General features: G+C 38.4%; 1 protein-coding gene across 3 annotated transcripts in view; it reads left to right on the top strand.

Annotated features, from left to right (window-relative positions):
• RANBP9 (RAN binding protein 9) overlaps positions 1-27436 on the top strand; it is an 82442-nt gene that overhangs the window by 30009 nt on the left and 24997 nt on the right. For 2 of the 3 annotated variants that reach the window (XM_077770118.1, XM_077770117.1), the window contains 3 exons: positions 15418-15470; positions 16346-16513; positions 20620-20642. In XM_077770118.1, the coding sequence (XP_077626244.1) occupies positions 15422-15470; positions 16346-16513; positions 20620-20642 (240 nt within the window). In that variant the 5' untranslated portion in view covers positions 15418-15421. The remainder of the gene's footprint in view (positions 1-15417; positions 15471-16345; positions 16514-20619; positions 20643-27436) is intronic. The other variant, XM_077770119.1, reaches the window with a different exon arrangement.

Here is a 27436-nt window from a genome sequence, read left to right as displayed (position 1 = left end):
TTTCACTCAAAAGGGCTGTATCTGCCCTTTTGGGAAACATTGTCCCTTTATAATTCCAATAAATGTGCACACAGTTTCACAGCTGGCTTTCCTCCTTCATTATTGTCTGATATCTTTACATTTTATTACATCTTTTTATTGCAGCATTTTTAGTAACCACGTAGATTTGTTCTGTTCGTAAGGTGTTGGGGATTCTGGCTGGGCCGGGCCACAGTCTGCTGGCTTCTCTGGGGCAACTGTGACATTGTGGCGCCCAGGGGCCCAGCTGGGGCCTGCAGGAGCGGAGGTGTACGCTCCTTAATTTGAATATACGCATACAAAATAATTTATTACTTGTCTTTTACTGTCACCCATGGAGGTTAACGCTGGCTTTCAAATTACCCATTGTTTATTACTGTATTAACTTTTAAAAATTTTATTTTTAATTAATGTACAGTAAAATTCGTTTTTTGTTTGTACAGTTCTGTGAGTTGTGACAAATTCATGGAGTGCTGCAGTCACTACCACAACCAAGATAGAAACAATGCCATTACTCCCCGGACTTCCCTGAAAGGGAATGATCATTCATCTTCTCTGCACTGGTGACTCCTAAGAGCCACTGAACCATCTCCTCCCCTCATGGCTTTCTTTTTTAAAAATGACCCATGAATGCTGTTGTGTCCTATGTAAACTTTGAGACTGACTTCATTTAGCAGAGTACATTTAAGATTAATCCACACTGACGCAGGGCACCTGGGTGGCCCAGTCGGTGAAGCATCCGTTCACAGTATGAAGGACTTTGTTGTCCGTAGGTCCGTCATGAGTGCAGCTGCAGTGAGTATTTGCAGATAGGTTTCTTCTTTCACAATCGTTTTTAAGCATTCTAGATTAAGGGTAATTCTATATTATGTGTGTTGGAATATTACTCCTAACTTGTTTGCCCTTTGTGTTTGCTTATGGTGTTTTTCTCCCTAAATAGTAGACTTTGGTTACTTGGCCAGTTTTAGGAAATTTTTAGAGATTTAGAAAATTCGTACAGAAAAAATAAGCAGATACTACAAAGAATTCCCAAATACCCCTCTCTCCCCCAGTTTCTCCTATTAGCACCGTGCATTAATGTGGTACATTTGTTCTAACTGACAAACGAATATTGATAGGTTATAAGTAACTACGGCTTTTACGTTAGGCTTTACTCTTGGTGTCGTACAGTTCTGTGGGGTTTGGCAAATGCGTAATGTCTTGTAGCGGCCTTTACCGTATCCTACAGTATAGTTTCACCGCCCTAAAAATCCCCTCTGGTTCCACCTGTTTATCCCTCCCCTCTCTGCCTTCCATCTCCAAACTTCCTGGCAACTGCTGTCTCCATAATTCTCCCTGTTCTAGAGGGCTACCGTTAGAATCATGCAGCACGTAGCCTTTTCATACTGACTTCTTGCACTTAGCAGTATGCATTTAAGGTTCTTCCGTGTCTTTTCAGGGCTTGGTAGGCTATTTCTTTGTATTACCGAATAATACTCCCTTGTACAGATGTATCACAGTCTGTTTACCCATTTACCTAGTGAGGGACATCTTGGTTACTTCCAGTTTTTGACAGTTATGAACAAAGCTGCTGACATGTGCAGGTTTTTGTTTGGACATAAGTTTTCAGCTTATTTGGGTAAATACCTAGGAGTGTGATTGCTGGACCAGAAGGTGGTCTGTCTTGGTGAATGTTCTTGTGAGTTGAGAAGAATGTATTCTGCTGGTAATGGATGAAGTATTCTATAAATGTCAGTGAAATCCAGTTGATTGATGATGCTTTTGAGTTTGACTACATCCTTGCTTCTTTTCTGCTTGCTGTGTCTGCCGGTCACTAATTCACGCTGTTGATGTCTCTAGTTAAAATAGTGACTGTAACTATTTTTCCCTGCAGTTCCATCATTTTTTGCCACACATCTTTTGACGTTTTGTTATTAGGTGCATAAACACTAAGGACTGTTACGTCTTCAAGAATTGATTCTTTATTGTTATGAAGTGCTCCTCTTTGATTCTGATACTTTTCCTTGTACATCTTTAAAATTACCATGGCTAGTCCTGCTTTCTTTTGGTTGGTATTAGCATGGTATGTCTTTCTCTATCCCTTTACTTTTTATCTCTGCGTGCCTTTATATTTAATTTGTGTTTCTTGTAGACGATATATACTTGGGCCTTGTTTTCTTATTCAATCTGTCAGTTTCTCTTAATTGATCTATTTCTACCTTTCACATTGAAACTATTGTTGTAGCTGGGTTAGTGTCAGTGCTATATTTGTATGTGCCTTCTGTTCATTGCATTTGTTCCTTGTTGCTTTATTCGGGAAAAAAAAAACTGCTTTCTTCCTCCTCTGGTTTCAATTGAGCTTTTTTTATGATTGCATTTTCTCTACTAGTTGACCCAGAGTTTGCAGTAGTCCTTTTCAATGACTGTAAGTCCATTTTCAAATAACACTTCACCATTTTACAGGTAGTACAGGTGCTTTATAACTGATTATAACCAATTCCTCCCTCCCATCTCCTGTAATATTGCTCTCTCTCTCGTCACTTGTCCGTAAACTGTAATTACCTAATTTGTTGTTACTGTTTTTATTTCCAACAGTTAAGATCAATTCAGAATGAGAAGAATGAAAGGTTTTATCATATTTTCATTTATTTCTTGTCTCATTCTTTCTTTATGTAGATCTGAGTTTCTCCCTAATACTTTTTCCTTCTCTCTAAAGAACTTTTAATACTTCTTGCAAGGCAAGTCTGTTGGCAGTTCTTGGAGTTTTTGATTGTCTAATAAAGTATTTTTCCTTAGCCTTTTAAGGATAATTTTGCTGGACACTGAATTTTAGGTTAATAGTTTTTTTTTTCTGTTAGCCCATAGGTATTTCGCTGAAGTCTCTCCTTGCTTGCATGGTTTCTGGGAATAAGTCGTAATGTAATTCTTCTCCTTTTCCCTTATAGGCAAGGTTTTGTTTTGCCTTAGTTTATTTCAAGATTTTGTTTTTTGACTTTCTGACATTTGAATATAAGCCTGGGTGTTGATGTTTTGGTATTTATCTTGTTTAGTATTCTCTAACCTTTCTGGAATTTTGGTTCCATGCTGATCACTAATTTTGGAAAAATTCCCGGACATATATTTTATTACTTAAAATACTCAAGTTTCTTTCCTCTTCTTTCGGTATCCCCATTATGTTACACCTTTTATATTGGTCCTGCAGTTCTTATATGTTCTGATCTTTTCATTCTTTTTTTTTCTTCTTCTCTTGGCATTTCTGATTGGGAAGTTCTTAATAACATATCCTCAAGCCCACACTGATGGCTTTCTCAGTTGTGGTTAGTCCAGTGATGAACCCATCAACAGCACTTTTTGTAATAATGTTTTCTAACTTCTAGCATTTAAAAAAATTATTTCTCCTAGCCTACAGCCTATTAATCACAGTTAAATTCTTAGTTTGAAAATTCCCAAATCTCTGCCTTGTCTGATGTGATATTTGCTTCATTTCTTCAGATTGTATTTTTCTTGCTATTTAGCATGCAGTGTGAGTGTTTTGTTGAAAATGTTACATGATTTATTGGGTAATGGAGATTTAGGTAAATAGAGCTTTATGTGCTGTTTTATAATGTGGCTAGGAGTCAAGTTGTGTTTAATGTTTGCTTGGCATATGTGGTGTTTGATGGTGTCAGGGGCTTCAGTTTTCTCTGGTTTCCTTGTTTTTCTTTTCACTGTTATTTGGGGTTTCCCTAGAAACTCCATAAATAGAGTGTGTGTCCTGCACCTCTGTCAGTTGTCATTTACTGTTACTATGCTGTTGTACTGGAGCCTTGCTGCTGTGGGGGTAAGGCACCACGGAAAGGAAGTGTTCTGTAGTTGTGTGACCAGATCCCAGTTGTTCTAGTGGGCTAGTGTCCTTTCCTTTGAACTTCACACGAATTTTAGTCGTCTTGTCTTGTCACCCCTTCTCTTCAGTCAGGAGGGCTCACTGGAACTGGAGTTATCTAAATGCTCTTTTTCTTACTCAAATAAGGTTCTGATAAAGTAGTTTTCCTTAGAGGCAGGTCTTTGTTAAAGAGGACCGTTGCTCTGGGAGGATCTCGGAAGGGTTCCTTTTCCCCTTCCCACAACAGACCTGGAAGAGCTCCTCCTCCTGGGTGACAATCTGGTGACGCATGGAAGGTAAAAGGCTTCAGTGTGTGGAGGCTTCTCTAAGACTGGGCCGTCAACAGCTTAAAGCTTCAAGCTAGTTTATACCCTGCCTTCAGGGATTCATTGTTTCCTGTTATTTTTTTTAAAAGTTTATTTGTTTTGAGAGAGAGAGAGACTTGAGGAGGGAAGAGAGAGAATCCCAAGCGGGCTGTGTGCTGTCAGCAAAGAGCTCCATCTCAGCAACCTTGAGATCATGACCTGAGCTGAAACCAAGAGTCTGACACTAACCAACTAAACCACCCAGGCGCCCTCACCGGTACCTTTTGTAAAGTATTCCTGCCAGTGACTCTCTTCAGAGGCTCCTGCTCATGGTGAGCTCTGATTCTCTGCAATCACGCAGAGTTGTAGCCTTTTTATTTGTTCAACTTTGTTTTCTTGTTGTGGGGAAGGGAGTGACAGATTCCAAGCTCTTTACAGCTTGGCTCTGAAAACAAAAGTCCTTCTGTTTATGTTTTAAAATGAGAGTTTTATTGAGATATAATTTGTAGTCATAAAAATTTACCCTTAAAAGCATACGGTTAGGTAGTTTTTAGTATATTCACGGAATTGTGCTGTCCTCACCGCTGTTTAATTTTAGAACATTTTCATTGCGTGAAAAAGAAACTTCATACTAATTAGCAGTCCCTTTTCCCAGTCACAGGCAACCCACTTTCCTGTTTTGTTTCTATAGATTTGCCTACCGTGGGCATTTCATATAAATGCAGTCACAGCATGTGGCCTTTGTTTCTGGCTTATTTACCTTAACATAATGTTTTCAACGTTTATTCCTGTTGCAGCATTTATTAATATTCAATTCCTTTTTGTTGCCAAATAATATTCCATTGTAGGGATATATCACATTTTGTTTATTCATCAGTAGCCAGAAACACATTTCTAGCAATTCGGAATGGTGCTGTTATGAATATTTGTGTAACGTTTCTGTGTGGATATGTTTTCGTTTTTCCGGGATAGAGGCCAGGAGTTGAATTGCCAGGTCATAAAGAAACTCCATGATTCCCATTTCAAGGAGCTTCCAGACAGGTTTCCAGAGTGACTGCACTGCTTTACATTGTCATCAGCTGTGAAAGTTCTAAATGCTCGCTCTTGCCAAAACATGTATTCTTGATTCTAGTTTTCATAGGGTGTGTGAAATGCGATTTCCTAATGATTTTGATTTGCGTTTCCTTAATGACTAGTGATATTGAACATCGTTTCATCTACTTACTGGCTATTTGCATATTTTCGTTGGAGAAATGTCTGTTCAGGTTCTTTGGTCATAGTTGGATTTTCTTTTTATTGCTAAGTTGTAAGAGTTGTTTATGTATTCTGATTAGAAGTCCCGGAGAACTATATGATTGGCATCGATTTTCTCCTGTTTTAAATTCCTTGACGATACTCTTCAGAGCACAAAAGTTTTATATATTTTTTTAATTTTTTTTTTAATGTTTTATTTATTTCTAGGAGAGAGAGAGAGAGAGAGACAGCGTGAGCAGGGGAGGGTCAGAGAGAGAGGGAGTCACAGACTGAAACAGGCTCCGGGCTCTGAGCTGGCAGTCAGCACAGAGCCCGACGCGGGGCTCGAACCCACGAACCGCGAGATCATGACCTAAGCGAAAGTCGGACGCTTAACCGACTAAGCCACCCAGGCGCCCCAAAAGTTTTATATTTTTATGAAGTCTAGTTTATCTTTTTGTGGTTGTTACTTATGTTTTTGGTGTAATATCTAAGAAACTATTGTCAAGGTTATGAAAATTTACCCGGGTGTTTTTGTCTAAGAGTTAATACTTTTAGCTCTTGCTATTAGTTCTCTAATTCATTTTGAGTAAATTTTTATATATATTGTGTTGAGGTATGGGTTTGTTTTAATTCTTTTGCCTAGATACATCTCGTGCCTGCCTCAGTTGTTGAAAGACTATTGTTTTTTCCATTAAATTGTCTTGTCTCATCCTAATCACTTGACCATAAACGTAAGGGTTAATTTCTAAACTCTCAGTTCTTTTGCATTAATACACATGTCTGTTGTTAAGCCAGTAATAATACACTGTCTTAAGTACTGTAACTTTATAGCGAGTTCTAACACTGTGAAGTGTGAGTCCACCAAGTTTTTTCTTTTTCAAGATATATCAGTTCTCCTTGGCCCAGTTGTATTTCCATATGAATTTCAGGATGAATTTCTCCATTTCTGCAGAAAAGCAAGTTAGAATTTTGATAAGGATTGCCTTGAATCTCTAGATTAATTAGGACAGTATTGCCATCTTACCAGTATTGACAGTATTCTTTCAATCCATGAATATGGTTATCTTTCCATTTATTTAGATGTTCTTTAATTTCTTTCAACAATGTTTTCTGGTTTTTAGTGTTCAAGTCTTGCACTTTTTTGTTAATTTTATTTCTGGATAATCTTTTTGATTCTGTTGTAAATGGAATTGTTTTTCTTAAATTTATTTTCAAATTGTTGCAGAAAGTAGAAAGAAAACTGAGTTTTCCATATTGAACTTGTATCCTGCAATCTTCCTGAACTTGTTTAGTAGTTTTTTTGGTAAGGATTCTGAGGGTGTTTTATGTACAAAATTGTGCTGTATGTGAATGGGGTATGTTTCTTTCTATCTTTACAATATGGATGCCTTTTCTTTTTCTTGCCTTATTGCCCAAGCAGGAACCTCCAAAGGGGTCATCCTTTTCTTGTTCATGATTTTAAGGGGGAAGCATTCAGTCTTTTACCAGTAAGTATGATGTTAGCTATGGATTTTTTTTAATAGATACTTTTTACCAGGTTAGGAGGTTCCCTTTTATTCCTAACTTGTTGAGTGTTGTTACAAAGAAGAGATGCTGAATTTTGTCTAATTCTTTTTCTGTGTCAATGATCAAGTTGTTTTTTTTCTTTATTCTGTAATATGGTGTATTACATTGATTATGTTTCTAAACCAACCTGTATTTGTAGGATGAATTTCTCTTGGTCATGCTGTATATTCCTTGTCTGTGTGTTCCCGAATTTGGTTTGCTAGTAGAACATTGAGCATCTGTACTCGTAAAGGATATTTTCTGTTGTTTTCTTGTGGTATCTGTCTGATTTTGACAACAGGGTCACTTTGGCCCTGTAGAATTAGTTAGAAAATATTCCTAATTTGCGGGCAGGAGTCCGAGGATTGGTGATCATTTTAATGTTTGGTAGAATTCTCCAGTGAAGCCGTCTGAGCATGGGCTTTTGTTTGTGGCAAGTTTTAAGAGTGCTGTTCAGTTTTGATAGTTTATGACTTTTTAGGAATTTATCCATTTTAAATAGTTTGTTATATGTTGCTATATTCATAGTAGTTTCTTATAATTCTTATTTCCTTAAAATCGTTTTTTACTTTGGTATAATTACCATTCTTTTTTTCCGGCTCTTATTGAGTCTTTTTTTCCTCTAAGTAGAACCACCTTTTGGGTTCATTGATTCTATTGCTTTTCTTGTCTTTATTGCATTTACTTCTGTTCTAATCTTTAACCTAATCTCAGTGCTTGCTTGGGGTTTGTTAGTTTTTTTCTGTTTGTTTTAATCTCCTGGTTGGATTATTTATTAGAGATCTTTTCTTTCTCCCTTCCTTCCTTCCTTCCTTTCTTTCTTTCTTTCTTTTCTTTCTTTTCTTTTCTTTTCCTTTCTTTTCTTTTCTTTTCCTTTCTTTTCTTTTCTTTTCCTTTCTTTTCTTTTCTTTTCCTTTCTTTTCTTTTCTTTTCTGTTCTTTTCTTTCTTTCCTTTCTTTCTCTTTCTTTCCTTTCTTTCTTTCTCTTTTTTTTCTTTTCTTTCTTTTCTTTCTTTCTTTCCTTCTCTATAGCCAACATGGGGCTCGAACGTACATCCCCAAGATCAAGAGTCGCATACTCTATCAACTGAGCCAGCCAGGTGCCATGAGATACTTCTTTTTTAAATATAGGCAATTGCAGCTATAAATTTCCTTCTACATACTACGTTAGATGCATCCCATAAGTTTGGTGTATTATGTTTTCATTCTCCTTCATTTCTAAGTATTTTCTAATTTCCTTTGTGGTTTCTTTGTAAATTTTTAGGAATGTGTTGTTTCGTTTCCACATATTTGTGTTACATTCCAATTTTTATTGTACTCAGGATTTCTTTAAATTTTTTAAATGTTCATTTATCGAGAGAGCGAGCAAGGGGCAGAGAGAGAGGCAGAGAGAATCCCAAGCAGGCTCTCTGCTGACAGCACAGGGCTCCATCTCATGAAAGGGGAGATCATGACTTGAGCCAAAATCAAGAGTTGGACACTTTAACCAGTTGAGCCACCCAGGTGCCCCATGTTTGTAATTTCTAATTTAATTTCCTGTAGTTGGAGAATATACTGTATATGATTTCAGTTATCTTAAATTTGTTGAGGCTTGTTTTATGGCCTGATAGATCCTGGAGATTCTTCTGTGAGCCCTTGAGAAGATCACTCCGCCCAGGTTGGTGGAGAGTTCTGTACTGTAGATGTCTGTTAGTTCCAGTTGGCTTACAGGTTTTCAAATTTGCATTTCTTTGTTGATTCTCTCATTGTTTCATCTGTCAAAATGAGTTGTTGACGTTTTCAACCATTATTGTGAATTGTGTATTTCTTTTAATTCTTTGACTCTTTGCTTTATTATTTTTTATTTTTATATGTTTTATTTATTAGAGAGAGAGAGAGAGAGCGAGCATGAACAGGGGAGGGTCAGAGAGAGAGAGGGAGATACAGAATCTGAAACAGGCTCCAGGCTCTGAGCTAGCTGTCAGCACAAAGCCTGACGTGGGGCTCGAACCCAGGAACCGTGAGGTCATGACCTGAGCCGAAGTCGGACGCTCAACCGACTGAGCCACCCAGACGCCCCTAGTCTTTGCTTTAAATAGGGCTCTGTTGTTGGGTTTGTATTTGTGTAGAATTGTTATGTTTTCTTGATGTATTGACCCTTTTATCATGATAGAATATATCCTTTTGTTTCTAGTAGCACCTTTTGTCTTAAAGTCTATTTTGTCTGGTATAAGTAATAGATACTTAATTTTCATTTGAGTGCTATTTAGTATGTCTTCTTCCTTCCTTTTATTTTCATCTTGTGTGTTGAAATCTAAAGTGTCCACCGTAGACAATGTATCATTTTTTAAAGAAAAACACTATTCTATGAACCTCTATCTTTTAATTGGATGATTTTATCCATTTGTATTTCTTGTCATTGCTGATAACGTAGGATTTAAGTCTGCCATTTTGATATTTATTACATGTGTTACATCTTTTTCTTTCTTTGCTTTTCCATTATTGCTTTCTTTTGTGTGAATTAGGTGTTTTCTAGTATACCTTTCAATTTGGTTGTCGTTTCTTTTCTGTAGTTTTTGAGTTATTTTGTTGGTGGTTGCTGTGGAGAATTACTCAGATGAAACCTTAACATAAAAATGTAATTTGGACTCATACCAACTTAATTCGAATAGTATGTTAAATTTTGCTTCCTAACATATCTTCTTCCTTCTCCTTTTTACTGTTGATGTCATAAAATTCTCTCTGTATACAATTTAAATCTGAAGAGTTACAATTATTGCTTTATATTTTTTATATAGGAAAAGAGCGTAAGAAACAACCATTTATACTGTCTTTTATATTTACTTATGTAGTTATCTTTATTGATGTCCTTGCTTTGTATGGATTTGAGTTACTCTCTAGTTTCTTTTATGCCTCATCATTTCTTATTATGCAGGTTTGTTAGTGACAAGTTTCCAGTTTTTGTTTATTTGGGAATATCTTAGTTTGTCTGTTTTTGAAGTATAGTTTTGCTCAATATAGAATTCTTGCTTTACAGATTTTTCTTTCAGCATTGCCAGGTGTCATCCCACTGCCTCTGGCTTCCATTGTTTCTGATGAGATGTCTGTTGTGTGTCTCATTGAGTTAGGCAGCATTCACTAAATCAAGAATGGTGACATTCTTGTGGTGTGAGTGGCAGAAATGTGGGAAGAGGTCACCGGGCTTTAAAAAGTTTTGTGTTACATTGTCATCATGTAATAAATATACTAAGTCAATCAAGAATGTGTATGTTCCGGGCGCCTGGGTGGCTCAGTTGGTTAAGTGTCCAACTTCAGCTCAGGTCATGATCTCACGGTTTGTGGGTTTGAGCCCCGCGTCGGGCTCTGTGCTGACAGCTCAGAGCCTGCAGCCTGCTTCACATTCTGTGTCTCCCTCTCTCTCTGCCCCTTCCCCCTCATGCTCTGTCTCTCTCTAAACATTATTAAAAAAGAAAAAAGATTAATTTCTTGTTCATGTATTTGAAAAATTTGCCACTCCCTCATTGCTATGTAATTTGAGCATGTTCTTATATGCCCTGCACCTCCTCAGACATCTGCCAGCTAGTTGGTTCACTGCATGTTGCAGGCCACACCCATCCACATCTGCTGCTGCAGATTTGCCTGGTCAAAGAACTTTCCTTCCACCACTTCACAATAACCCACAAGCTGCAGTCCCATGCCACCCACTTCCCCAAGTGAACTTCAGGTCTTTTTCAGTGGAAGGTGCTATATTTATTATTGTGTTTATGTATTTTAATCAGTTTAGTATGTGTAAGCTTTTTTTTTGAATTTTGTTTTTTTAAATTGGGTTCTTCCCTCTCTCTCTTTTTAATGTGTTAACTGATAGAGTTTTGGAATGCTATGCTCTTAGCCGCATTTTTTCCCCATAAGAACTGTGGTTTTTATTGCATGATTTTGTAGAGTGCAGTGAATTTAAGGAACTTAAATATGATAATACAGCATGAGTTCCTCTCCCCCAGTTTCTGAATTTATAGATATTTCATTTCACTGTCTTCTGGGCTTCTTATTTTCTTGTGAGAAACGCACAAGTGAGTATGCAGCTCAGTGTTTCTGTGACAGTAACAGGTCTTTTTTTTTTTTTTCTTCCTGGCTGCTTTCACTATTTCACTTTATTCTTAGTTTTCAGCATTTTGGCTTGTGATTTGTGCCTAGGTATGCTTTTCTTTGTATTTAACTTGTATTTTAACCTTTGCATTTAACCTAGATTATTGAATCTGTAAATGCTTGTCTTATCCCAGATTTGAGAGATTTTTCTCAGATTTGTAACCCATTTTCTTTTTCTCCTCGTGGGAGTCAGGTTACATGTGTGTTAGACCTTTGGATATTGCCTCGGGGAACTCTCTTTTACCCCTGGTTATTTTTTCTCTGTTCTTCAGATCTCTCTGTCTTCATGTTTACTTAACTCATTTTGCCATTTCCAGGGTGCCATGAAGTACATAAGTAAGTGCTTACAAGAGCTATTTTTCAACTCCAGAATTTTTTTTATTGTTTTTTTTTCTTTGTTGAAATGATTACAAGCATATTTGCCTTTGCATCCCTGAGCATTGTAACAAGAGCTACTTTAAAGTCTTTTTTTTTTTAATTTTTAAATTTATTTATTTATGAGAGAGAGAGAGAGACAGCATGAGTGGGGGAGGGGCAGAGAGATGTGGGAGACAGAATCTAAAGCAGGCTCCAGGCTCCAACCTGTCAGCACAGAGCCCGACGTGGGACTCGAACCCACAGACCCTGAGATCATGTCATGAGCCAAAGTCGGACGCCCAACTGACTGAGCCACCCAGGCACCCCTGCTTTAGTCTTTATATTTTAATTTCAACCACTTCACCATCTCAGGGTCATTCTGTTTTGTTTCGTTTCTCTGGAATATGGGTCATGTTTTCCTAGGTTTTTAATTAATTAAATTAATGGTAAATTACTTAATTAATGGTAAAGTGCCAGTAATTGTATTCTAGCATATTAGATATGGATTAAGATAATGGATTATAGAATTTTAAAATAGTATTTTTAAGGAATTCATTATTTTTAGTTACCTATGTCATCATGTTTTGTGCTGATTATGGTTTCTTTGACCCATGCATTTTTTCTGTTTTGTTTTTTTTTTTTTCCACTTGTCTTTCTACTAAAGCAGATCTTCTAGTAGTTCTTTTGTGAGGGTCTGTGGCTAGTAAATGGTTAGCGTTTTATCGTCTTTATAAATAGCTTATATTGCCCTCATTTGCAGCGAAACTTCGTCTGAGCATTAAGTTCTAGGTTCTATACCTTAAGTTCTAGACAGTTCTTTACCCTTAGTACTTTGTGCCATTGTTGATTGCCATCAGTTGCTGCTGGGGCAGATCTGCTGTCAGTGTGGTGGTCTTTTTTTGAGGAAGATAGTCTGCATTTTCTCTTTGGAAGTTTTTAGGATTACGTGTTACTGATATTTTACAGTGTGTCCACGTGCGGCTTTATTTTTATCTTCTTCAGTGTGTGTGTGCGCTTCCCGTTCAATGATCTAGTTTTTAGTTGTGGAAAATTAGCTAAATATCTTAATAAATACTGATGTCCTGCTTTAACTCTCAGTGCCGAAGACTCCTATTTCCTTGTACATATCCTAACTGTACTTTTTAAAATGTTCTGTCTTGTCCACTTGTGTCATCTAGAATGAGTTCTTGTAGCCTCTGCATTTATTTCCTCGGCCTCTCCGTGTTTGGTATGTGACAGGATTTTGCTTCTGTAGTCTCGTTTTGATTGGAAAATTTAAAGTTTTTCTTCATTTTGTGCATCTCTTTCTATCCTTAGTTTCTCCTTACGACTGTTTGTGCTTTCGAACACCGGGGCCCCCAAACTAAAAGCAGGTAGAAGAGTTTTCCGGCTCTCTGTTCAACGGGACCAGCAGCCTTGCAGGCTCGGTCCCCGGTCATTCGGGCAGCTTTGCTGGGGGCTGCCTGGGAGACCGCCGCCACTGTCACCAGGCCCCGGTGTCAGCGGGCGAAAGCCATGGCGGCGTGCTCTTCCCTCGCTTTCAGGAGCGGAAGCCTGGTCCAGCCTTTGGTCTGAAGCAGTGAGCATGGTGGTGTTCCTCCCGGGGAACATTTCTAGTCCTTGTTTTCCCCAAAGGGGGAGCCTGTGGCCGTTAATGTGTGCTCAGAGGCCCAGAACTTGGCGGGCCCGTCTCATATCCCTGCTCACAGCTTTGTGTTTCTTCTCAAAGACTTGGGTCTTGCACCTCATTAATAAGTCTTTTACTTTTCCCCCTACTTACATTGCATGTTCTGTTCCAAACAGAGGGGTTGAACCAAAACACACGCTTGCTGAGTCTTTTTGACTAGATAGCTAAGTGTTGTTTCTGGATGTTTTGTCACTCTCATTTGTCTCGTTTGACAAGAGTTACTGCCCTTCTTAGTAATCTTGCTTTTGTGAGTTCAGCTCACTCCTTTCATATCTGGTGGGGCAAACACTAAATTACTGTTCGTCTAAAAAATGTTGCTTTTCTTGACTAAAATTCTGTATTTCTACATATGAACTTTAAAATCATTTCCTAGTTTTGAAAATCCTTTGGGAGTGTTTCTTAAATCTTATTACATGTATATACTAATTTTAGAAAGATAGTCTTTTTTGTACTGTCAGGTTAGCCAAATACATAATATATCCATGTATTTATAGTTTTTATTTTAATATATTGTTTTTATGCCTTGAGATCCCTGTTTTATGATTTCTGTAGTTTTGCGACTGTGTATTTACACGCACCACTTTTTTTCTTAGCTGGTTACTACTAGAAGAGAAATGTAAATGTTGGTCTTGTATCTAGTCACTTTGCCAAAATAATTATAGTTGACTCTGAACAACACGGGTTTGAACTGCCTGGGTACATTTATATGCAGATTGTTTTCAGTAAATGCAGTATAGTAGACTTTTTTTTTCCCTGATGATTTTCTTGACATTTTCTCTCTTTCGCTTATAACTTGTGAGAGTATAGTGTGTAATGGGCATAATATACAAACTGTGTGTCAGCTAACTGTTCACATTCTTCATAAGGCTTCGGGTCCATGGCAGACAATTAAGTTTTGGGGTCATCAGGTTATACTTGCATATTTGACTGCATGGGGGTCAGCAGCACAGGCCCCTGCGTCACTCCAGGGTCTGCTGTAATTCTCAAAGCTCTTAGGAGACTCTGCAGTTTTCTGTGTATATAATCATAGCAACGACAAATAAAGATTATTTTATATTTTTTACTATTATACTGATTATTTGTTTTTATTATTTTTATTAAATTATCTGAAAACTTCAAAACAGTGTTTAATGGTTGTAGACAACTCCATGTCCTGATTTTGGCAGAAATGGCTTCAGGGTTTACTGCTGAATATCTTGCCATATTAGAGTTGGGGAGAAGTGTGTCATATTTTAGTTTCCTTTTACTCTTATTTTGCTTGAGTTTTTATTAGGAATGTAGCTGAAATTTGTCATATACCATCTTATTTTATTTTAATGTTTATTTTAGGGGGTGGGGGGCATCCAGATTTTGAAGCAGGCTCCAGGCTCTGAGCTGCCAGCACAGAGCCCAGTGCAGGGCTTGAACTCATGAACCCGTGAAATCATGACCTGAGGTGAAGTCAGATGCTTAACTGACTGAGCCATCCAACCACCCTGTCGAATGTCATTTTAAATCTTGATGCAGTCATAGTCAACTATCCTTTTAACAAACTGGATTGAGTTTACTGTTTTATTTATTTTTTTGGTCTCAGTATTTACAGGTGTATTGCTTTATATTTTTCCACTTTCCTCCTGTCTTTATAGGTTTTATTAATGTTTCATAAACTTTTAAAAATAAATCCCATTTCTTTTTTTTGGAGATAATTTTATTCTTTTAGTTTCTTAAATTAAAAATTAAGAGTCCCATGTTTAATTTGATTTTGTCAGTTGGCTAAAACTCTCTTAAAAAATAAGTACATGGATACCATACAGTACATACTTTTAACATGTAATTTTATTAAATATTTCAGATGTTTTTATATGAATTTGACATTTTTTCTAAATCTGAGTCTGTGTTCCTTTTTTTGTGGTCTCAATCTTTACTGTTTTTTAAGAAATATATTTGTTTCCTAATTCCTCTTTTCTTTTTCTTCCACATTTCCTGCTAGACTTTTTTTATTAGAAGTCTTAATTGTAAATATTTATGAGTGGATAAGGAGAAAGTTTTTTCGAGTTGTTAGTAGAGTGCAAAATTATTTCTAATAGTTGAGGTGTATTTATGAATGAATACAGTAGGAATTTACTGTGAATCTGGGTTCTATTATGCTTTAATATTGTCCTTTTTGCTATTTAATGAATTGTAATAACTTTTTTGTAGCTGTTCTAGGAGTTTCAATTTGGGCTGGGTTCTGATGTTTCAGAGTGCTTGGTAATTCTCTACATATATGGTTATAATAACATGCTTTTCTTCCTTCCCCTCCCCGCCCCCCCCTTTTTTTTTTAACAGTTACATGGGAATTGGTCTTTCTGCTCAAGGTGTGAACATGAATAGACTACCAGGTACTTGTAATTGAATTATAGTACTGCCTTATAGCTACTTCTTTCTGGCTAAATGTGAAGTAGTAATTAGAAATAGTTAAACAAATTGATTTTTCTCTGTTTTTAATCACCTATATTATGAGTTCAAAGTTGGAAGCCGAATGGTTTTAAGAAATTAAAATTTTATGGTATTTAGCAAAACTTACATTTACTCTGCTTTTTGTTTTGTATTTTTTGCTTGTTTTGTTTTGGTATTTTAACTTCCGGTACCTAGCTATATCAACTACTTTAAGTATTTTCATATGATTGGTTCTCTTCGATACCCAGCACATTCCTGGCTTTCAACCTGTTGTCATTTGCTTAATATTCTGGAATGTTGGCTGATAGGAAAAGTAAATTAAGGAAGGTGTCATTTGAGATGGGAGAACGGTTTCTCAAACCATTAATCAGATGCAAGTGGTTCTTGGATTATACACTAATGTTAAAAATTAGTTTTGGGGGGAAACTTTTTAAAAATAGAAAGAAAAATCTCCTATTTTATATTAAACGCCGTGGGGAGCGTGTGTGTGTTTAAGCCAAATCAAAGCAAAATTCCTTTGGTCTGTTAGCAAAGGAAATATGCATGGAAAATGTGACTATTTTTTTTTTAATGGTAGGAGTCTTTGTGTAATACATGTTTTAGTCTTCTGTGTGGCAAATTTATTTTCTTTAGTGTTGTAAGCAGTATTTTCATGTAGAAATCATATGGTGTAATTGTTGAGAATTTACATGTACATTTGGGAATTTTATCTTTGTGCTGTTGTCTGTTGTACCATTCTTGTCATAATCTTAGTGAATAGCTCTAGTACAGAGGAACCTGACTTTTCATTGTAAATATACTGGAACTTTCTCTTTAGGCTGGGATAAACATTCATATGGTTATCATGGGGATGATGGACATTCATTTTGTTCTTCCGGAACGGGACAACCTTATGGACCAACTTTTACGACTGGTGATGTCATTGGCTGTTGTGTTAACCTTATCAACAATACCTGCTTCTACACCAAGAATGGACATAGCTTAGGTACTAAGATAATGTATTGCATGTAAAATAATCAAATACTGTGATTATTGTACTTACAGCATGGTAGTCACGCTTATCAATGGAGTTGTCTGTTATAAATAGTTGCCTCTGGACATTATTTCTTTGTTCCTTCCAGGTGGAGGTTGAGGAAATGGTGAAAATTTGTATTCTGTGAAGGCCGCCTTGTATCACATGTATGGGAATAACTGTGAAAATAATCCCCATGCTCACTTATTTATTCTAGTAATAGAAATGCTAAGTGTTTCCTGCTTTGCTTTGAGTAAAGCACTTCATAGCCTGACTGCACTCTCTAGGTAACAGGTGCTGCGGGAAAGAAAGGGCTGTTGGTTTGTTGTGTAGTACGGGGGTGTAATGAAGGAAAAGATTGACACTGTCCAGCACACCAAAGGCCGTGACCTGCTAAAAGGTCAGGCCTGCTAACAATGATGACCGCAGGTCAGTCCTGCAGAAAGGAGCAGAATTGAAACCAAAAAACTAACAGCAGAATCTCTAAGGATAAAAGACAGATGGCAAATACAAAATAAATAGATTAATGAAAACATGAAGAAGCCTATGAGACGAGGAGGAAATTAGGCTTTTAGTTGCACACGCACCCAAAGCACTTCAAATTCAGAATCGCGTGTGGTTGTCACACTCCCTTTTCTTAGAAGTCTTTTTGGTTTTGTTTTTATACGGAAGCTATAAAGGATAGCAAGACTGATGCTTTATAAATAACATGGTTTCACGTTATTTGGAAAATCCTTGATGCAAAGCAAATTATTTCTGAAGAGGGAAAGCATAAGGAAGCGACCACTCCGTAGCTTCAGAGGCCGAAAAGTTCGGTTGGCCCATCCACAGTATAGAAAAAATAGACTGCGAATAGTGTCCTTAAGCAAATCATAGATGTTCTTGGTAGAACATAAAAGCTGTTGTGTCCTTCTCATTTCATAGTAGAAAATTCTGAGTGCTTTGCCACATGGGTAAGAGCTGTTCCTTTTTAGCGTCTCAGTATTTTCTTGGCATACAGTTCATGTCTTCACATTGATATTTGGCTTCAACTTTTTCCTTCTCATTTTTAATACTGATTTTGCAGTCCTGTGCGGCCTGACTAAAAGGTCATCCAAGGTCCATACTAGACCCTTGTATTGTTGTCATTGGCACAAGAATGTTGATTCAGGACACCGGGCAAGAGGTGTGTATTTCTGGTCAGGTTGCGTTGGCCAGCCAGTTTCCAGAAGGATGCAGCCTCTTTATAACACTGCCTTGGCTCTGACTTACCCAGCAGTTTGCTAGGATGGCCTCAGGGGCCCTGGTTGCTTAAGATATTTGATCTGAAATTAAACTAGGTGAAATATGCTTTGAGGAATGACTTTTAAAGACTCAAAGATGCAAAAGAAGACATATTTTTAAAACCCAAATTAGCCTTTTCCAGTTTCTAAAACTTTATTCTAGAGAAGAAATTCTATTTTGGGAGCTGGAAACCCCATAGGTGCTGTGATTTTGTTTCCTGTTAGAGTTTCACAGATATTTCTATTGAGATTTTCTCTTGAAAAAGAGACTGCTTTTAAAATGTGAGATGCTTTTTAGGAAAAGGGTACTTAGTGATGGAATCACATTCTAATTTTAAGCAAATTTGAGACCTTTGTCATGATTCGTTTCTAAATGTGACGTTTGTCAGGCACACAGAGAGGCAATGTAAGAGCGGTCAAAACGGGTTCTTTAGTTGCTTGCCTTTGTCTCCTGGCTAAGGCCATGTGACCTTAGCAGGTTAATATCTCTGTGCCTCAGTTTGTAAAATCGGATCACTGTAACACCCACCTTTTTCTGGTTGTTCAAGTCGACTGAAATGACGCATGCCAAGTTCTTAGGCGATTGCCTGGCACGTAGTGAGTATGCACTAAATGCTGTTTACTGTCCTTGTTTGCCAGGGTCTGGGCTAGATGCCTGGGGTCCAGTAGTAAAAACTTACTCCCCTAGGACAGAGGCCAGCAGACCATGGCTCCTGGTCCGGATTGGTCTGTCTTTTTTTTAAAGTGTCACTGGAACACAGCCACACCCATTCATTTGTGTAATGTGCATGGTTGCTTTCCTGTTACGGTGGCAGAAGTGAGTAGTTGTGACAGAGAGACCGTGCAGCCTAGCGAGCAGAACGTGCGTACCTTCTTCACAGGGGCGTGCTTGCCTTTGGTCCGAATTCTGGCACCTAAAAAATAAAATATTTCCACAGTGGTGTTCTGTACTTCCCGAAGTGGATAACTTCTACCCAAAAGCTGATACATATTTAGTTTCTGTTTCATGAAGTTTTTCAAATATACACATTTACTGATCATAGAAATAGAAGTGGAGAAGGTTTTATTTGAGAAAATAGTTAAAGGAGAAACAGTTTGGTATCCAGGTTAACTTAATTGGAATTTTTTTTTTACTCGTTTTCTATCAATCGAAGATCACTTTTTGCAAAATCCTCTTGACAAATCACAGAATTAGAAATTTAAAAATACTGTCTTCTGTGTAAAATTTAAATAAGGATACTAACTTGTTAACGTGGCATCTTTTTGTGGTCCGAATGTGTTCGGGCAGTGCTGCTGTGTTTGGCCATGTTCAGAAATGTTCATCTGTGGAATTGGGTTTTTCATTCGAGTTTTTGGTAAAGACTGGAGATTTCAGTAATAACAAAGAGGAACTTTTGCTGGAACTGTAAAAGTAGACAGTCTTTGCTATAATAGACGTCTTTGAGGAAAATAATTTGTCAGGCTGCTAATTTACGAAAAATGCTAAAGATATGAATGATAGCCAAGATATTCCCTGTTGGGTTTTGTATCCTGTTTAGTTTTCTGAAAATTTTAGAATAAATTTTCACATTTGGCCTGTAGTCCCTTCGCTTTCTATTTATTCATGAAGCCAAAAGTAATCGGAATGTTGTCGCTTGGTTTTCCTTTTGACAAGCCAGTCAGAGTTTACCAGCTTTTAAAAGTCATAAAAACAAGAGTTCGACTACAAAACACTATTTTTACACATTTACTAAAAACCATAGAGATGTATAGTCTGTTTGCCTTGCGGTTTTATTACTTTAATATCAGATAGTTGTGTTTTCTGACGGTACAGCACAATCACAGAGCCACAAAGTCTCAAGTGGAGAGAGACCATAAAGATAAATGAACAGAAACGCCCTCAATTTTTAGGTGATGATCAACACCAAAGAGGCCGCGGTGCTGGTGTGTGGTTTTTTGTTTTGTTTTGTTTTGTTTTAATGTGTATTTAGACTGGAAGAACTGAGACTAACTGACAAACCAACAACACCTCCTCCTGTTTTTCTGGAGCTCATTTTTTTAAACCTATCAATGAGATCCTACAGAAATGTTTGGTTTACTTATTATTGCATTTTCTGCTAAGTAATGTATTTAAATACTTGCAGAGAGATTATTATGTTATCACTTCGGGGATGCCGGTAGACTTACTCCAGTGACGTCACATTATTCAAGTATATTTGGAGCATGACTGTGTTCGTCCGGACGTTCATGAGTTCTCAACTGTGTAAATCTTGATCCTCTGCATGAGGAATTGACTCTCCTCACAGAATAGTCAAAACTTATTTCAGATTGTACTTTCATGGGAAAAAATTTTTTCTAAGGAGCAAAAATACTGTATCTTGCATTGTCCACTTTTTTTCCTTGGTAACAAAAGAAATCTCCTTTCCCTTCCTCCCCAAATTGCTGAAGAACTAAATCTAAGTGAGGAAGATGAAGTGATAAGACTGGAAAGAGCGGCTTGTGTGTGGGTCACAAATCAAATGCGGCTGTCACACAACCGGCTTTCTTGAAGGGGCGCTCACATAGCCTAGGAGACGTGTTTAAACCGGTTTTCAAAGTGGTACCCCGTAAGAAAACTTGGTGTGTGGGTAGCATTCACTCCAACCTCTGTTGGGGTGATTGAAAAAAAATGCTGGTCTCATCATTTTATATTTGGCCTTTAGGTTTTCCCTTTCCTTCCTTTGCCATCCCTTCCCTTGTTTTCAGTTAGAAATTCAGTTCAGCTTGTCTCTGTCGTCTGCCTTTGAAAAACCATTTCTAATGCCACTTTTTTTTGGTTTTTGTCTGTCTGTTTTTTAGGTATTGCTTTCACCGACCTCCCGGTAAGCCATCCTTTCTTTTAAAAGCAGTGTTGCATTTTTAATTAAAAGACATTAAAGAAACCAGTATTAAGCATGTTTGGAACTCAGTCTTACTGATAATTATCAATGTTACATTTTGCATGCCATGCATAGAATAGAGGTCCTTCCTCCAGCCACCACTGTTGTGCACTTGAGAAATTAAGCTCCAAATTCCTAAGTTTTAAAGGGGTGTCATGGTGCGAGGGAACTTCGTTGTAGCTTTAAAAAATATATCAGAATTGATACTGAGAATATGCCCTGTAATGTCCCTGCATTCACTTGGTACCCCGGAACTTTTCCGCAAGAGGCCATGCAGCAGTTCTGGTCATCCGTTAACGCAGTTGTATATTGAGTGGCTGCTGGTGACAGGGCCTATGCTCGGGATACATCATCAAAACAGGTGGAGGTCTCTGTCCCCTTGAAGTAGCCAGGCAGGGGAATAGAGCATAAACAATATATTATAAGTGTACAAGTATATCATAGTAGCAGGTAAATTATAGCCTATTTTAAGTACTTTTTAAAGAAAGAAAACGTGCGAGTAGCAAAGACAGAAGGTGAGTTGTGCAGTTTGCTCACCTTTGCACGGGATGAGTCTCAAGCAGAGACTTGAGGCGAAGGAGTCCACTCAGCGGGTATGTAGAGAAGGTCACAGGCCACAGGCCGAGGGAACGGTGAGGGGAGCCCTTCTGAGGCAGGAGCGCAAGGGAGCGCTAGGGGAGGCAGAGGCCCTGGTGGGAGAGGCTGAGCTAGACCACAGAGGCCTTGAGAGCCATTGTAGGGACTCGGCATGTTCTTTGAGTGAGAGGCAGAGACCCTGCAGGGTTTGAGGTATAACCTAAGTTTTAAAGGGTCACTCACCCAGGTTGAGACCTAGACGGGGGCAGGGAGTAAGGGTAGAAGCCAGCAGACCTATGAGGAGGCCATTGCAGAGACTGAGGCGGGAGATGATGGTGACTCCCCTCATTGGAGATGTGAGAACTGGTGTGATTCTAGATACACTGTCAGTCAAAGACTGTCCATTGTCATGTGCATCACATATGACAGACACTAAGGGAAAAATCTAACTGACAACGATAGGATGCTTTCTTATCACCTGAATTTTTATTTTGTATTCACTGAATTCTCTCTTTGCCTGTGTAAATATAGGTGCTTCAGCAGTATCACTCGTTGCGCACCTAACAAGAATACGATATGCAATGTAGATTGCTGAAGGCATTCCCCAAACTTAATGTCTAGAGTCTGACCTTTGAAACCACTTTTCAGAGTTGATGTCTATGGTTTTCTATGCGATGGTGTCTTCTGTGCTGTTGAGAACATTTCTTCAGAGCTGTCTGTTATGTGTCTGGCATTTTCTTCTAACCTCCTGATGCCATTGCGTAGGCCTTGATGGTAGCCCTTTTTATATTCCCAAAAAGTACTAACCAGAGATTTTCTGACAACCATCAGGACTCTGATACTTCTTTCTTAATTGGTCCATACATGACTTTTTGACTGAAATTGCAGTTATCCCTGTTTCACCAGGAAAAACGCTCTTGTAACAAATTCACACCTGTGCAGGCACAGCGACAGCTGCCTGACCAGACACATGTAAGGTGCCCTTGATTATAAGGCACATTCCAGTTTCTGAGATGTTTTAAGAAAAGTGACAGGAGGATCAGAGGCAGAGAATAGTCATCCCACCTATAGATTATTAATATTCCTGAAGAAAATTCTGGGGAAAAGAAAAGAAGAAATCGAAAGAAATCCTAGAAAACAACTTTGCTAAGACAAGGAAAATTTGGAGCCTGAAATCAACACGCTCAGCAGGAAGCATCATTTAATAAGCAGTAATGGAACAAGTGTTTATCTTTTTGAAAAAATATGTAATCTTGAGATTCTGTCTTGTGTTTGTACCAAAGTAAGTTCCAGATAAGGAGTTAAATTAAAAAACCAAAATCAGTATGATTTGAACAAAATCCCACCTGAGAGCCAGAGCCGAGAGAATTGTCTGATGGATTGGAGATGACCATACGAGAAAGAGGGTAGGACTCGGAGATTCTTGGCCTGAGGAGTGGAAAGGATGGTGGTGTCACTTACTGATAGAAGGCTGTGTGTAGAGGAAGCAGGCTTTGAGTGGCGGTGGATCTGGAGTTCAGTTTTGGGTAAGTGAAATGGAGTGGCCAAGTTCACAGAATTCAAGAGAGTGATCTGAGCTGGAGATGAGAACCTGGGAGTCTTTGGCACTTCGGTATTTCAATGTAAAGTCATGAGACTGCTTGACGTCAGCGAGGGAGTGTGTGTAGGCAGAGAAGAGGGGCATGCGTGGTCGGGAGAAGAGACGGGAGCAGCAAAGGGAGGTTGAGAAGGAGCGATCGGTGAGGTAGGAGGCAGGCTTAGAATGGAGTGTGTCCGCAAAGCCAAGTGAAGAAACCATCTCTAGAAGGAAGGACTTAGCGGCTGTGTCAGATGCCCCTGTGATAGTTCATGTAAGCGGAGGACTGAGAATTGACCGGCGGGTTTACGCAGAGCAGAGGTCGCTGGTGGCGTGGACAGAATTTCAGCCGACTGAGTGATGGAGAAATCTTTACTGGAAAGGGCTTAAGAGCGAATAGGAGGAGGGAAATCACAGAGTACGGACAACCTCGTGGAGGATTTTGACTGCGCTGGGGAGGAAACAAGTGCGATGTAGGGGCTGGTGGTGGAAGTGGGAGCAATGAAAGATGTTTTGATTTACTAGGATGTTTATTCGCTGATGAGAAGGATTCAGTAGCAGGCAAACAAGTTAATATAAAGGGAGAAGTACGCTGTGCGTGGCCAAGGTGGGAATCATGTGACCCGTGGAGGGGAGGCTTTAGAGAACAGTGTCTGGGGAAGGGCAGGTGGGGGGGGAGGGGGTGCCCGGCTCAGAACCATCACAGGGCCCTCGGGCAACACTGAAGTTTCATTTGTAGTTGGCTAAAGGGCTTAGGTGGTTGGGTGTTAGCCGCGTTTTTTCCTCTTTTTGTGACCCAAAGTAAGTCGAACCGACTTGCCGGAACAAGCAGATGTGTTATGAGCTCTTGTCCTCACTTGCCCGAGTGGTGACAATTTGAAAAAGACTAAGCCTGTTGACTATTTTTGTGTTGCCTTCTGGTTACTTTGGTCCCATTTTAGAATCACCGGTTGTGTTTTTTGCCTTGTCTATAATTAATCAGTGGTAGTATTTAGCTTTTTAACAACAGTGAGTAAAGTGGTAGTTACGTGGTGTTACAAGTTTTGGGGTTTTTTTAAATACAGTGGTTCTGAGAGTTTTTTATTCTTACGATTCTGAGATCTTCTGGGACTTGCACATGCAGCACAGCATTTCGCTACTTGAAAAGGAAAGAAAAAGTGAATCTTTCCCTTAAGGGCCCCACCAATGAAGGCTTTGTATGTTCTCTACCTGTGAACTCTCACTGGCCAGTTATAACATTAAATCCTGGTAGAGGGTGTATTTACAGACAAAAAGTTGATCTAGACTATATTCCACTTCTCATGGAACCTAGGGTGTGTACATGGTTTTGAAAACCTTACATCTTTTCCAGAATAATCTTTCTTCCCCAGCTCACCTCACCAGTTTGAGATATGTCTAGCTATAAACTAATTCACTTTGGGATTAGGTAAATTCTTTCCTTTTTGTTACAGAAGCTGTTCTCCTTTAAAATGATGCTATTTTCCAGTTCTTTAAGCTGATTTGAAGTGGACTTTTTACAGATACATTATTTGCTTTCATTTTCCTCAGAAAACATCTTTGGAACAAGATTATGCTACTGAATTTGATTTTGTATATATTTAGTTTTTGAATATTATATTTAATCTCTCTTTGTCTTTCACAGGTTAATAGAAATTAGGGGATCTGTTTTTCTTTTCTCTTCATGGAGACTTATTTTCATTTTTGTCTAATTCTACATGAGAAGGGGTGATCTTTTTTTTTTTTAATTCAGCAAGTTTTCTAGAAGACCGTGTTTTACATAAAACCACAACCTAGATTCATGCTGTGTCACAGAAGAACCTTGAAAACTTTCTGCTAAATGAGAGAAAACAGTCACAAAAGGCCACACATTGTGTGAATTCTATCTGTGTGATGGGTCTGGAGCAGGCACATGTGTAGGGTCAGAGAGCTGAGGAGTGGCAGTCAGGGGTTACCTGGAGGGGCAGCCGCAAGTGATGCTAATAGACACAAGGTTACTTTTTAGAATGAGGAAAATGTTGTAAAAGTAAACAGTGGTGATGGTTGTTGCACAGCTCAGTGACTGTGCTGAGAACCGTTGCGTTGTTTTCAGAAATCTGTTGTCCAGCAAGTGAAATAGTCTGTTAGAGTTGTTTTTTTTTTTTTAATGTATAGTTTAGGTACCTAAGGGCTACTCCCTTTCTCCTCAGTTCTTCAGGTTTAAAGTTAAGCAAGTGGAATAAAAAATATAGTTACTTTTCACCGAATCCGGCTGACTTTACCACTTCTAGTTTTTATTCATCACGTTCTGATTATAGACGTAATACACAGTGTTAAGCATTTGAATAGTAAATGTTTTAAACACAGAAATATACAAGAGAGCAGTTTCTCGTAATTCCAGCCTGTTTAGATACGATGGCTGTGTTGAGTATATGTCCTTCCGGGTCTGTTTCTAAATTTAGGTTAGCCAGTGTGTCCATTATTTAAATGTTTACAGCAAAGGTGAGGTCAGTTTCTGTACTAGTCTCTAGGTTGCTTTTGTGCATTTAGGAATGTATATGATATCTTTCTGTGTCAGCATACAAATTTTTTACTCTTGTTTTTGCAATATCTTATTGTACGGTATACTACCACAATTTCTGAGATGCATATTTTTTCATATTTTTACACTTAATTTTTTGAGGCTGTTTATGTTTGTGAGAGAGAATGAGTGGGGAAGAAAGAGGGGCAGAGAGAGGAAGAGAGAGAGAATCCCAATAGGCTCCTCACCTCAGCACAGAGCGCAGTGTGAGGCTCAAACTCACAAACCTGTGAGATCATGACCTGAGCTGCAGTCAGATGCTTAACCGGCTGAGCCAACCAGGTGCCCTTCTGTTTTTGTTTTGATATTTATAACATTGGGGTGCATCTTAGAATCTGTGGCTTGCCACATTTAATGGGCAGTGTTTTTTCTTACACATAAAATGATGGTATGTCTTAGAATTCTTGGAGTCTGAGTTTCGATGAATGTGGTATGTAATACCGTAACTTGTGAATGGAAATTCTTTTAAATATTTTTCCATTGAAATAATGCTGCAGGGCATTCTGTTTGTTTCTGTGTAGGATTTTTTTTTTTTTAAAGAAATAGTTTATTGTCAAATTAGTTTCCTCATAACACCCAGTGCTCATCCCCACGAGTGCCCTCCTCCATGACCATTCCCCCCCTCCCCTCTGTGTAGGATTTAATTCTTACAAGGGAAATTGCTTTGTCAGTATCAATAATTTTGCCAAATTTCTTTCTTAAACGATTACATCTGTTTACATTACTATGTACAGTGGATGAGAGGGCTTACTGTCTCAACCTTCATCAGCATTGGGTAGTCTTGGCTTTTAAAATGTTAATCTAATGGACAAAAAATTCTTGTTTTAATGTGTATGTTAGGCGAGTCAGTGAGGTTAAGTATCTCTTCATATTTCCATTGTTATTTTACGTTTCTTCTGCAAATTGCCTGTATAGCTATCACCACTCTAAAAATCGAGTTGGCCTATTAATCTTTGTCCTGTATTGTGAGAATATTGTTTACATTGGGAATGTTGATCCTTATATATGTAGCTGATTTTTTTCCCTGTAAAGTCCGTTGTCTCGACGTTTGTGGCATGTCTTGTCACAGGGAAGTCTTAAGCTGTGTCATGGCATGGTTTTTATTGGAGTACTCCTGAGTGTTGCTTTTCTTTTCTGGTGTTGTTAGGATTATTTTCCCGAATTCTTTAGGAAAATTTAGATTAGCGTACCCTTGGTAAAGCGGCTCTGAGCAGTGCTGAGATCAGAGTCACATTCTGCGTAACAAACAGGATTGCCTTTCACTCTGTACAAAGAGTGTTTGCTTTTGTATAGTTTTGTTTTAAGGTGTCAAAGTTTGGTTTCAGAGTTGTGTGGGAAGAATCATGTGCCGGAAGTGGAGAGGCTTGCGGTCCTTCCTTTGCCTGGGTATCAGAGACGCGTGCTACCTGCCACTTGTTGGGTCTCCATTTTCTGCGGAAGAAACAAGGGAGGGTTGGAACAAGTAGCTCACTTATCTCCGGCTTAGAATTGTAAAAACTCGCTAGGTTGGTTGATTCGGAATCTGGGCATTTGCACACGTTGCATTACCGTTTATTTCCCGAATCCAGTGCAAGTCTCTTTCTTAGTGTTGGACACAGTATTCGTTTCGTTTCAGATTTTGGTTGCTTGATCGATCCGTTGTTGTTAAATACATCCTCTTAGCTTTTTGCCATGAAAGATCTCCAAGCATCATCTATTCACTTCCAAATTACCTGCTCTTAATCTTGACCTGATTTTGTAGTGAAAATATTTGTAATAACCATTAAATCAAGGAAGTAAGGCATAAAATCAGAGAATAAAGATGAAGTAGGTCTACTAAAGTAGAACTAAACTTAGATTTGTTGTCAGATTAATCTGTGTTCCAGTCCCTCGTCTGTCGCAGTGTAGACCAAGAGCAAGTTAATTTACCCCCGTCTTCACTTTCTCTATCTTTGTAATGCGAATCATAATTATTTCACAGGATTATTACCGTGCTTAAACCCTGCTATTTAGTAGACATTGAGTAATTCATCCACCTGTTAGAAAGTA

The sequence above is a fragment of the Crocuta crocuta genome, unplaced genomic scaffold, assembly GCF_008692635.1.
Source record: "Crocuta crocuta isolate KB4526 unplaced genomic scaffold, BGI_CrCroc_1.0 scaffold24, whole genome shotgun sequence".
Classification (NCBI taxonomy): domain Eukaryota; kingdom Metazoa; phylum Chordata; class Mammalia; order Carnivora; family Hyaenidae; genus Crocuta; species Crocuta crocuta.
Note: the sequence above shows the minus strand (reverse complement) of the source record. Positions and strands in the feature narration are given on the sequence as shown.